The 12,952-nt window shown below is 38.0% G+C and overlaps 1 protein-coding gene across 1 annotated transcript in view; it reads right to left on the bottom strand.

Moving 5' to 3' along the window:
• The window catches only part of nrp2a (neuropilin 2a), an 83,189-nt gene extending 75,540 nt beyond the window's left edge, over window positions 1-7,649 (bottom strand). The window contains 1 exon segment of the mRNA XM_051890620.1: window positions 6,943-7,649. Within this exon segment, the coding sequence (XP_051746580.1) occupies window positions 6,943-7,015 (73 nt within the window). The 5' untranslated portion in view covers window positions 7,016-7,649.
• Window positions 7,650-12,952: the final 5,303 nt, after the last annotated feature.

The raw sequence follows: 12,952 nt of genomic DNA, 5'->3' as shown, positions 1-12,952 counted from the left end.
GATAATAAGCAACTAGTTAATAGTGAGAATTGGACCCTAAACTAAAGTGTTACCATATAGATAGATAGATAGATAGATATGTTAATATGATGTTAAATTCCATTTAAATAACATTATTAATCATTTTTTATTTTCTTTACATTAATGAGAATTGGAGGTTTGTTGTTAAAGTCATCATGAAAAAAAACGGTCCTAACAATACGCTTCATTTCCTTTTTTATTATTTCCTTTTTTTATTATTTTGTGCTGAAGATGACTTGACAGTTCCCTTCCTATGAATTCCTCACCTCATCTCGGTATTATTACCCAATATATTACAGGAACACAAAAGGACAGACAGATAGCAATCATTCTAGCATTTTCATTCAGTCTGCATGTATTCTGTGGCTGTGTCTATCGCTCTATTGTGTGTTTTCAGGGAAGAGGGTCTTGAGGATAAATCCATGAGGGGGGATTTTGCGTGCTCGGCACTTTTTTAGACAGATCTGTCCTTTCATGTAAGGAGACAGACGGGGAGAGGGGCTACAGACAGCCTCCAGAAGAGATTTCAGAACTGGCTGCTGGAATGAACAAAGAATAAAAATAAGGTTTTGTGTCATTTTAAACGGTTCGTTCATCCTAAAATAAAATCCATAAACATGATCCATATGATTTGCGCAGCATCTTTTTTGTGAGGAACACGCTGAAATTTAAGTCATTAACAGTAAGCTGTGACTGGATCACTGGATTGAGTCTTTGTAAACATTTCAGATCAGGTTTTTTTTACTGATTCATTCAAAAGATCTGACTGAATGATTTCTCCATACTGATCATCGCCACTTCTCTCACAAGGTTCAAACTTAAAGTGTTAGTTCACCCAAAAATTTAAATTCTGTCATCATTTACTCACCCTCATGTCATTCCAAACCTGTAAGACTTTTATCTTCGGAACACAAATGAAGATATTTTTAATGAAATCTGAGAGATTTCTGTCCCTCCATTGACAGCTACACAACTGACACTTTGACGCTTCAAAAAGTAAATAAAGAGATCGTAAAACTAATCAGTTGTGGTAAACAGAAGCTCAAGCATGTTCGCTTGACGCGTGCAAGAACCAGTGAGGTTCATTCTTGTGTTAAGCATCACATTTGAGCTTCAGCAAGAACCAATGAGGTTCATTCTTGTGTTACGCATCACATTTGAGCTTCAGCAAGAACCAATGAGGTTCATTCTTGTGTTACGCATCACTTTTGAGCTTCAGCAAGAACCAATGAGGTTCATTCTCGTGTTATGCATCACTTTTGAGCTTCAGCAAGAACCAATGAGGTTCATTCTCGTGTTACGCATCACGTTTGAGCTTCCGCAAGAACCAATGAGGTTCATTCTCGTGTTAGTGTAGCTGTCCATAGAGGGACAGAAAGCTCTCAGATTTCATTAAAAAGATCTTTATTTGTGTTCCGAAGATGAACGAAACTCTTGTGGGTTTGGAACGACATGAGGGTGAGTAAATAACAGAATTTTCATTTTGGGGTGAACTATCCCTTTAATCAATTCGCCCTGGCTCTTCTTGACACATTCATGAGAGTTCATGAGAGACGAAGACATGTCCGATTAGTGAACAAAACATTCTTTTGAGTTAGATCATTTCAATGAATCCAGTTTAAAAAAAAAAAAAAAAAAAAAAAAGTCTGAATATTTTGTTCAGTGTTCAAACTGATTCAGTTCTCAGGTTCAATTCACTGACTCAGTGATCCAGTTGCAGTAGTTATGGATCATTAGAGGGAAGAATTAGCAGTAAATAATGACTCATATTTCAGTCTAAAGGTCAAAAATGTTTTGAACGACAAAGATAAAATTAAAATAATGATCGATTTATCTTTTTTTGTCTAACCCTTAATAACGTGAGATTCTAGTTGAAGTATTTAAAAGACTAAAAGAGTCAAAATGCAGTAAAACAAAAAAGGACCTAAAATGTACAGTTCCCTAAATACAAATCTCTCTCTCTCTCTCTCTCTCTGTGTGTGTGTGTGTGTGTGTATGTGTATTTTGAGTGTGCGTGTCCAGATGTTTTGTTCATCTCTGCTGATATTAATTTCTATTAATGGAATCATCGCTGTGCTGAGCTGTCACTGCGGCGATAAGTTGCAATCATGTAGAGAGGCCATGATATATCTCCATCTCTCTCTCCCACTCTTTTTCTCTCCGTTTCTCTCTGCATCCTTCCATTCGCACCTTAATTAAAAAGTGCTGTCACCCGCGGTGAGGAAATCAGCACCGATCCATTCATCCTTACCAAAGCTCTCTCTTTCTCTTGCTCACTCACACTCTTTCTCACGAGTTTCATTGCTACCAAAAGAGTCCATATACGAAATAAATTTCATTCTATTCTTCACACACAGCTTTCATGTGGCTTCAAATGACATGAAATATAACGGACAAATCCTATTGGCCTCTTTCATTGTACTTTTATGGTGTACTTTTTCCATATTGGTTTGTAAAAACATAAGGGTGAGCAAATGATAACAGAATTGTCATTTTTTTAAAAGAGAATTATCCCTTTAAAAAACATTTTCATTGCTGAAACTTCTTGACTTCACTTTTTGGAACAGATTCCACATCTTCTAAATCACTTTAAACCTTCTCTATTCTTTAGAAAAGCCACCGACCTTCATAAACAGCACTGTTAGAGCATCATAAACCACAAGACCAACAACTGGACCGGAACTAAATAGTATAAAGACATTAAATACAATAAATAATTACATGTAATCACAATAAGCAACTAATACAGTTTATTAGACCAACTTTAGGCTGCTTCCAAGAAACAAAAAACAAACGTTTGCTTAATTACCATGGAAATCAAAAGATGTGCGGTCACGTGTCGTGTCCATGCATCAGCTATTTTGTAAAGACTTCGAACACAGTGCATCCAATCAGATTTTAAATATTTTCTAATACACTTCAGTCACCAATTCCCAGTGAACATCTGATCATGCATCATGAATTTTACAGTTACCGTTCACCGAAACTTCTGCGGTGTCCTAATTTACAAACATCAATGTGTCACGTTGTCTGTCTTCCCTCTTACACCCACACACATGCTCCACTAAAAGCTCAAAATGACACTAACTAGGAGGGGCCGTTTCAATTATTTATGCTATATTTTTAATTCCTCCTCAATTCAAGCAATCCAGGGAATTCTCGGCACCCACTGCCTCTGCAGGGATTGATCCGGTCGTGGTTTCCTGGCCCCAAATGCAAATTTCTGACCTTCTTTTCCGAGCTAGCTTCTGCATAGATTAGTACCTCTTCTATTCATGAACACCAGAAAAATAGGATGAAACGGCATACACAACCACTCGGGGTGTTACAGATGAAAAGATGATGTGTGTACGTGTGAGTAGATAACGTCTTTCTGTCTATCTGCAGGAACGCTGGGGAGAACTAAGTGCTTTGTTTGTTCACATGAAGTATTTATATGTGTCTTTTCATCCTTTAATCAGGTGTATCAAGCTAAACTGGACGCCAAAAAAGTTGTCCTAGAGGTAAAGGAAAGCTGCTAACATACAGTAGGCGAATATCGCTATCACTAATGCTCAGAATAGTTATTTGAACAAACCCTTAAACATAAAAATTAAACTTTGGTTAAAATTGCACAGTTTGTGCTACAGACATGAACGATACCTCAAACTGCGCAGCTTGGAGATGCATGCCATTACTTTTCTAAGACATCAGACTTGGGATGTTTGCCTGAAGGGTGATAAAATTGGCAGAAACATCCCATAGAAGTACCAGAATATCATAGAGACTTGGAGGTTGGCTCTTTTTCAGTAAGTAACCACCAAAAATATCCTAGCAAAAACATGTGGCAATCACCCATTACACCCTATTGTATTATGGCAGCAGGTTTTGCATGGGCAACCGCCACTCAAAAAGAGTTAAAATGCAGTTTAAAATGCTCTCTGCCACTGTTTTCAACCTATGCTCTCAACCTATTTTGGGTTGATTTTAAGCCAGCCATATAGTCATTTTTAAACAATATTTGGGTTAAATAAAACTACCCAGCACGTTGGGAAAACATTTAATCCAACCGCTGGGTTAAAACAACCCAATTGCTGGGTTTGTCCATTTTCAACCCAACTTGGGTTGTTTTTAACCCAGCACTTTCTAGATTTGTAGCATCATGCCAGCAAGTTTTGCATGGGCAAATGCCACTCAAAAAGAGTAAAAATGAAGTTTAACATGCTCTCTGCCACGTTGTTTTCCCAAGAATTGGATTAAATATAATAGTTTCCTCCCTCTAAATGCATCACCGGTTCCTCTAACTTAAAATACACTGCAAAAATACATCAATGCAATGATCCTGAACCTTTTCCCTTTCAAACAGGGATTTGCAAGAAAAGTCTAGGGTAAACATCAGGTAAACTCCCTGGAAGGAAGGTTCCAGATGTGAATAAGAGGTTTGATTATAGGAGGTACAAATGAGAGGCAGGTAAAAATAGAGCTTTTGATCATAAAGAAAAAGACTCTGTTCTGGACAGTCTGATATCATTCTATGTGGGTCAATGTGTCATTTTTTGGCACGGACAAAAACGGAGAAGTGCCCCTAAAGGCATGGACCTCACACAAGAGACGCTGTGTCTTTGTTGTCCATAATTCAGCGTATTGTGTTGCGCTTGTTGCAGTCGGTGCCGCTCTGGGAAGGGGGCGTCACAGAAGTACCTGCGAGACCGCTGCATGTATGCAGTTTCAGGCTGTAGTCCAAATGGGTTTTTTAACACCCGACCTTAAAATAATGCCATAATTGTCTGCACAAGATGTAAGCTCACGAATCAAAACTGTTTACATAAATCACCCCCAAATAAGTATGAAAACAATTATCAAAGTAATTGCAGAAAATAAACAACATTGTAAAACGCCATCTCTATTTATCTGCGCTTCACACTACTGCAATTTATGAGCTCCATTTCTAAAGCTTCAGCCACTTTAAAGTGGTTATTCCTTCTGCAATGCCATCGCACCCATAATCCAGATACTTTTGGATGAAAGTTTTTATATATCAAGAGCAATAATACAACAATGGTGGAGAGCCAAAGTCAAGCCACAATATCATCCATATTCAAAGTAAGACTCTACTGCTCATTCATCTGCAGCTGCAACTTTCCATTATTTGAAGACCTTTCACCACTAATTCAAGCTGCTTCATCATTTTTTGTTTCGACCTGTTGGCCTAAAACTGCAGGTGCTGCTGCACTGTAAATACAGCCTATATATAGGCTATACTTTGATAGGAATGGGGCAGAGATGACTGTAAACTGCACTGTTAGTTTAATAGGTTGTTGTACATGGTGATACTTATACAAAGCATCATTCATTAGGATCACAGTATCTCAAGGTTCCGAGTCGTCAAAAGACCAATTAGCCAAATCAAATGCTTATTTTCTCTTTTAATAGCTGTTAGCGTTCAAATTAACGATGTATTGTTGACGATATCTTTGAAAACATCTCCTGTGAAAACTTGGACGGCATTGTGGTGTTGCAGCCTTATCACTTCTGGTTATTTGACAGATTCTAATGAACCATTGTTTTGTTATTCCGGGAGAAATGGGCGAAACGCATCGTAATTAACAAAAATACGATATGCGTTAGGCTACGTGTTTTGTACGCGCGTGAGGCGGGCTGAAACTCGTGCGCTCTGAAGTCCGCTCGCGCCGTGACTCTGTTTCCCTGTGAAATCCCCTTATGAAGACCAACAACGACTGTTCACTAGGCTACTCAACGGTGAGGAACCAAATACAAAGACCCCTGTCGGGGTCGACTTTTTACCGAAAAATATGTCAGTAAATTCCATCTGCTGAGCTCGCGCAAAGATATTTTCTATAAAACCGTCAACGACTAGCAGGTAATAGTTATTATATTTGTGCCAGAATGACAGTTTTTTCGTTTTCTCGTCGTTACAATGGCGAATATTCGCATTTGACACCATAACTAGCCTATGGTATTACTGACAGTGTACTTTTCTGTGAAAGTACAAATATCTATGTTACTGCCTTAATACACATTGGCTGATAGTGTATTTTGAAGTACTTCGGAATAGCCTGCCGCAAATATAATGGTAGCCTACATGAATATCGTAATTATTCAGTTACTATAGGCTATCTAATACCATATACCCTAAATATCGCCAGAAGCGCAAAAACTTCACAGGCTAATTCAGTTGAATACTAGCCTACTACCAAAAATCAGGTTCATTATACTATCAAACTCGTAACAAGACATACTGATATTTTCTGAAAAGGTTACAGTGAACATGGCTCTATTTTACTTTGTGCTTTACCCTCTTAAAAATGTATTTCTATGGCTTTTTGTAGCAATATTTGCTTTATCTACATGGTTCTTTATAGAAAAAGATCTTGATGTTAAATTACGGGTATTTAGATCTGCATTATGATGTATTGGAGAAACTTAAAAAAGTTCTCATATGACATCAATCTCTAAAAGCCTTAAAGTTTTTTTAGTTGACCTTACTTTTTATGATTATAAATGAACTATATTACCGCCCACTTTGGTCTGGAAATCTAAGCTATCCAGCTTCCCAAGTCTGTCTCGGTTTCATCTTGACATGAATATTGTGTGAAAAGAGATAATATCTCAGCAAAACATTCATTTTAAGGATATGAACAAACAGTGCGAGGGAAAGCAGTTCTGCAGGGCTCAAATAATGTGTACCATTTATTTGCCCCCCTTTTTTTTAAATAAATAAAGCTGTTCTTTTTATCCACTAAATAAAACCAGAAGCTCTCCTTTTCCCAGCATGGTTCGCCCGGACAGCAGAAACACACGCTCGCGTCGCCAGGAGAGAAATCTGTTTGCCATTTGCGGATAGCCTCACAGGATGGGAATTTAGACACACAGATACCGTTATGAAAGTTAAAGAAGAAAAAAAAAGAAAAAGAAACTTACTTTCTTTTGCGCTGACTTTCAGAACGAAGCAAAAGATAAATGCAATCCCTTGGTGAGATATCCAGAAATCCATCTTTCCAAAATGTGCTGCCTTGAAGAAGTGGCCTGTGTTCAACTAGTGATCTTCTTCAAGGAACAAATGTCGATAATTCAGACTAAGAAAAGCACAGAAACAAGCCTTTTTGTCTTTATAATGCTCAGAATATCATATTCAAATGCAGTTCTGTTGAGCCCATTGCGCACAGCAAATGCAAACTGTGCATGACATGATCTATTTCATGTATTCATAAAAAGTCATGCTTTGTCACAAAACCTGTTTTAAAACAAATTAGAGGTCTTCAACTGTATTCCGTTATGAAGCCGTCACGGATTTGCGTGCGTTATTGCGCTCCATTGCCTTATTGGTCTCCGATGGGTTGATAGAGGTTTCCGCAGGGATTTCTCCCTTAATCGTCTTCTTAAAACACGCTGCCCTCCGGACACAGCTTAAGTGTTCTGATATCTTCTTGCTCTTGTAAGTCATTCGATCATACTCAGAAGGCATCAAGTTTTGTCCAAACTGCCAGACAGGAGTGGAACTGGTGATACGCACAGAGAAGCGTGTTGAAGCGCACTGCTGTGCTCGCGCAGAGCTGTGGCAGCGCGTGTGGATGTGCTCGAGAGCGCGAGTGTATGTGTGTGAGTGAGTCAGTATGTGTGTAATAGCATTTCTGAGCGGCGCAGCTATCGCATTACACTGAGCTTTCTTGGCCCGCCTCCCCTCAGCCACTGATTAGAGAACATCTCTCTCTCTCTCTCTCTCTCTCTCTCTCTCTCTCTCTCTCTCTCTCTCTCTCTCAGGTTGAAAAGTTCGGTTCATTTCAGCGAATCAGTTCGTTTCAATGAACGGATCCATAGTAGGCTACTGGTCCTCGCACAAGTTATCACAGAGGTCCCGCGAGGCATTTTACCCATATTATTATTATTATTGTTGTTGTTGTTGTTGTTGTTGTTGTTGCTAAATAAATACTAACGGTTCCAGCGATTCAAAATATATATTTTTAAAGATTCGTTTCTGAATCATCATTTCTCTTTGGTTCTGAGAGTCGAATTAATTTGAACGAATCGATTCGTTTTAATCATAGGGTTTTAATGAACGGGTCCATAGAAACGGCCATCGCTCGATGTTACCACAGAATTTTTACATTATTATTATTATTGTTGTTGTTGTTGCTAAATAAATAGCCTACTAACGGTTCCAGCGATTCAAAAGATTTTTTTTAAAGATTCGTTTTTGAATCATCTGTTTTTCTTATGGGTTCTAGGCGCTGAGAGTCGCAATAATTTTAGCGAATCGGTTCGTTTTAATGAACGGGTCCATATAATCGGCCATCGCTCGAAGTTACCACATAATTTTACATGAATTATTATTATGTTATTATGATTATTATGATTATTATTGTTGTTGTTAAATAAATAGCCTACTAACGGTTCCAGCGATTCAAAATATTTTTTTAAAGATTCGTTTCTGAATCATCTGTTTTTCTCTTGGGTTCTAAGCGCGAGAGTCGGATTAATTTTAGCGAATCGGTTCGTTTTAATGAACGGGTCCATAGAATCTGCCATCGCTCGAAGTTCAATTTAACACAGAATTTTTACATGAATTATTATTATTATTACTAAATACATGCGAACGATTCAAGCGATTTCAAAATTGGTTTATCCGTTAATCCGTTTGTGAATCATCCTTTCTCTCGCGTTCTACGCCTATGGGTTCATTTGAGCGAATCGCTTCATTTCAATGAATTGGCTCAAAAATAATTAGTCGATCTAGCAATTTCTCAAACGTGGTCACAGAACTGGTGCATTTTCCTATTTTACCGATACATTTTCTAATAAGTAACCTACAAAGCACAATAGTAAATTATTCAGTTTATTGTCTTTACAAACATATTTGCTGAATGCAGCAATTGAACAATCAGAAGTAGGCCTATTACATAGCCATGTGATAACTTTTATCACTGTTTTCGAACAAGACAAATTGTTAATGTTCTCTCAAAGAGTCATGTGACTTGCAGATACTTAACCATTTCCAAACAATGATTCATTTGTGAATCAGACATCAGCACTTGCAGTCTCCCTCTCTCTCACCCTCTCACACACTTGTGTAGCCTACCTCATCAGTTGCCAGTAATACACACACACACACACACACACACGCACGCATTCAAAGCTACAGTGCATGTTATTTTTGGATTTTGACTGGCCTTCCTCTCTAGCAATAATACACAGCCTGAAATGCAATTAACTTTTGAGGATCATATGACATGATGAAACTATGATAAATTGTACAAATTCAAGTTCACCTTTCCAGGTAGGTGACTTGCACGCAATACAAATGCAAAGTTCACTGTCTTGCCCACGTGCATAGTAATGGTCATTGTGATATCAGGCAATGTGGGCAATGCACAATTACATGAGGCAATGTGTGGCAATGTTTATTTCATGTTCTGCCATAGCCCAGAAGTCATTGCGTGATTTGACCTGCAGGGGGACAGACCTGACCACACGACCTGAACAGCGCGGGTCGTCAAGGGCAGAGCAGGAGCATAGCCAGATCTGTCGACCTTCACAGCAGTTGGACTAGATTAATGTCTAGTGCATAGCCATTCCTTCCTGATGAACTAACATTTCACGGGTTCTTATTTCAAAAAATCTCATCCGTTTAGGCTGTTAAAGGATACATTGAGGATTTCATTTTTCTTATACCTCACTCATGCAAAATGCTTATGTTCAAAAGAGAATACCAACATAGTACTCTTATTATTTGTGCCGTATATACTGTAGTATACAGTAAAGCTAATTTTGTGTTACATAGAATACTTAAAGGGGTAGTTCAAAATTTGCTGTTAGTTTACTCACCCTCAGGCCATCCAAGATGTAGGTGACTTTTTTTTTCTTCAGTAGAACAGTAAAGAAGATTTTTAGCTGAAAACATGGTCCTCTGTGATATATATAATGGAAGTCAATGAGTGCCGTCACTTTGAGATTCAAAAAACATATGCAGACAAAACAAATTTAATACCCACGGCTCTTGGCGATACACTGAGGTCTTAAGAAGTGAAACGATCGATCTCTGCAAGAAACTGAACATTATTTACAGCATTATTACCTCTATTCCACAGCCTCGGTTTCTTGCAAAGACTGATTGTTTCACTTCTTAAGACCTCAATGTTTAGTAAGGAACCACGGGTATTAAAGGGGTCCTTGATTATGATTTCACTTTTTAAACTTTAGTTAGTGTGTAATGTTGCTGTTTGAGCATAAACAACATCTGCAAAGTTACAACACTCAAAGTTCAATGCAAAGGGAGATATTTTCTTTTACAGAAATTGCTTTTTAAGGACTACAACAAACGGCTGGGAGGGACTATGACAAGCATCACTTGGTGACATCACTAACCTTAAAATTTACATAAACCCCGCCTCCGAGAACACACAACAAAGGGGGCGAGGCCATGTTGGGCTGCTTTAGAGAAGAGGAAGAGTTGTTGTAGTAGAGTGTTGTTACCATGCCGTCATTTTACGCCGGACTGCTTCACAAACGAGGGTCAATTCAATGCTGGATTTGCACAAAAGATTAACATGACGGCACATGCTAGTCGATGAGTTGAATCAACTCCACAGCAATTACATAAATTTATCCACCAACCATTTAGAAACATCCAGTTGCATTCTAAAAGTTGTAACTTCTTCCTGAGTCTCTCCATCAGTGTCCGACTCCAGTTTGAACAATGTAAGGCTGAACACCGTTACTGACAATCCTCATTTTGGCTGCGTGAGATTCTCCAGCTTTGTTGTTGTTGAGCAACCGAAGCGCGAGCTGTTAAAGCTCCGCCCTCTTCTGGAAAGGGGGCGGGGAGCAGCATCTCATTTGCATTTAAAGGGACACACAAAAAATGCCGTGTTTTTGCTCACACCCAAATAGAGGCAAATTTGACAAGCTATGATAAATTATCTGTGGGGTATTTTGAGCTGAAACTTCACAGACACATTCTGGGGACACCAGAGACTTATATTACATCTTGTAAAAGGGGCATAATAGGTCCTCAACCTTCCCTTTCCGAGACAATTTAATTTCCAAGATGATAACTGGATGCCACTCACAAGCAACCTGATGAGATTGTGTGACGACATTGTAGCATAACATCTTAAGCTTACAGTAAATCATAGAATAATGCCTACTGTTTAACTTCTATTTAAAAATGTATACAGTGAAGTATTCAGTACCATAATGTTCAATACTATAAAGCCAGAACATGCATGTTTTTTGTGCAGAACACACAATTTAAGGATTAAAGGTTTGTTTCTCAGTCTGTTGGCAGAAATGAAATGACAACCGTGAACTATAAGGCTGAAATGTCATATGTTTCTGGACCGGTGGCCACAGAACAGAACCCACCCCACCCAAGCCAAGCTACAATCAAAAGCTCTAACTACAGACACAGAGGTTTTTTAATGACACAGCACAGCTATGCCATGCCGAAAATACTTCACTGAGAACTGCTTTTGGGGAGGCCTTCACACCAGGAATTTACAGTAGTCAAGTGGAAGGACAGATTTTCATGCAACACAGCAGTGTTTTACATTCAGCTTTAGTACTGACTACTCAAACAGGCCAATTTATTGGACTTGTTTTGCTAGATTTTACCCGTTTTTATGCATGCAACTTTTAGTTAACTTTAAGCAGACAAGGTTGGGGTGTTTTTTGTGCCAAAGTCTAAAAATCTAAAAAATAATAATAATAAAAAAAGCCAATGATCATTTTTATTCTGGCCATATTTGATGAAGAGCCAATCAAAACATATGTCATTTATAAGTTATGGTTGTTTATGGTGTAAGATACTCTTTTGATTATAATGAAATAGTGAAAATCACATCCATCATCACATCTCCATCGAAAAGGTTCCTGGTGAGGCTGATTTTGTGTATTTTGTCTGTCTGATGCTACCATAAGAGCATATCCGCACATGTGTGACCTAAACAAACAAAAAAAAAAAAAAAAAATGAAGTGAGTAAATACATCTTAAAGCATTTCTACGGAGCCTCACACATGAAATTAAGGAAAAATTGTAGGCTAATTCATGCATCAATTTACCAATGAAATAGTAAATCGTAAGCACGATTTCGCAAATCGAGGGAACGAAATAGTAAATAGTGCACACGATTTTCCAAATTGAGGGAACGAAATAGTAAATTGTGAGCACGATTTAGCAAATCGTGGGAACGAAATAGTAAATCGTGCGCACGATTTAGCGAATGGAGGGAACGAGTTAGTAAATCGTGTGCACATGTGTGGGGCTCTGTATAAAATAACAAAAATACATACAGTCATATATATAGTAGACTTGTTTAAGGAACATTATAAATCAGCACAATGATGTGGTGGACTGAAGGCATGTTGTCTAATCTGTATGATAACATGACTTTATAACACACTATTGATTAGATTTTTATTTAATTGCATTACTCTGTAAATACAGTTGCAAGAAAAAGTATGTGAACCACTTGCAGAATCTGTGAAAATGTTAATAATTTTAACAAAATAAGGGAGATAATACAAAATGCATGTTATTTTTTTATTTAGTACTGTCCTGAGTAAGATATTTTACATAAAAGATGTTTACATATAATCCACAAGACAAAAAAAAAAAAATAACTGAATTTATTAAAATAACCCCATTCATAAGTATGTGAACCATTGATTCTTAATACTGTGTGTGGTTACCTGGATGATCCACGACTGTTTTTTTGTTTTGTGATGGTTGTTCATGAGTCCCTTGTTTGTCCTGAGCAGTCAAACTGAGCTCTGTTCTTACTCAGGACAGAATCCTTTCTATTCACCACAAAATCATTTTTCCAGTGTGTGTGAGGAACAGAGAACCATGTGTACAATGGGCCATCAGGTCGTTCTCACTCAACACCCCTCTCCACACAGGAGCAATGGCAGGGCTTCAAAGACTATGAGGTCA

This window comes from Ctenopharyngodon idella, chromosome 1, assembly GCF_019924925.1.
Source record: "Ctenopharyngodon idella isolate HZGC_01 chromosome 1, HZGC01, whole genome shotgun sequence".
Taxonomy (NCBI): Eukaryota; Metazoa; Chordata; class Actinopteri; order Cypriniformes; family Xenocyprididae; genus Ctenopharyngodon; species Ctenopharyngodon idella.
The sequence above is the reverse complement of the archived record's forward strand: the minus strand, read 5'-3'. Positions and strand labels throughout refer to the sequence as shown.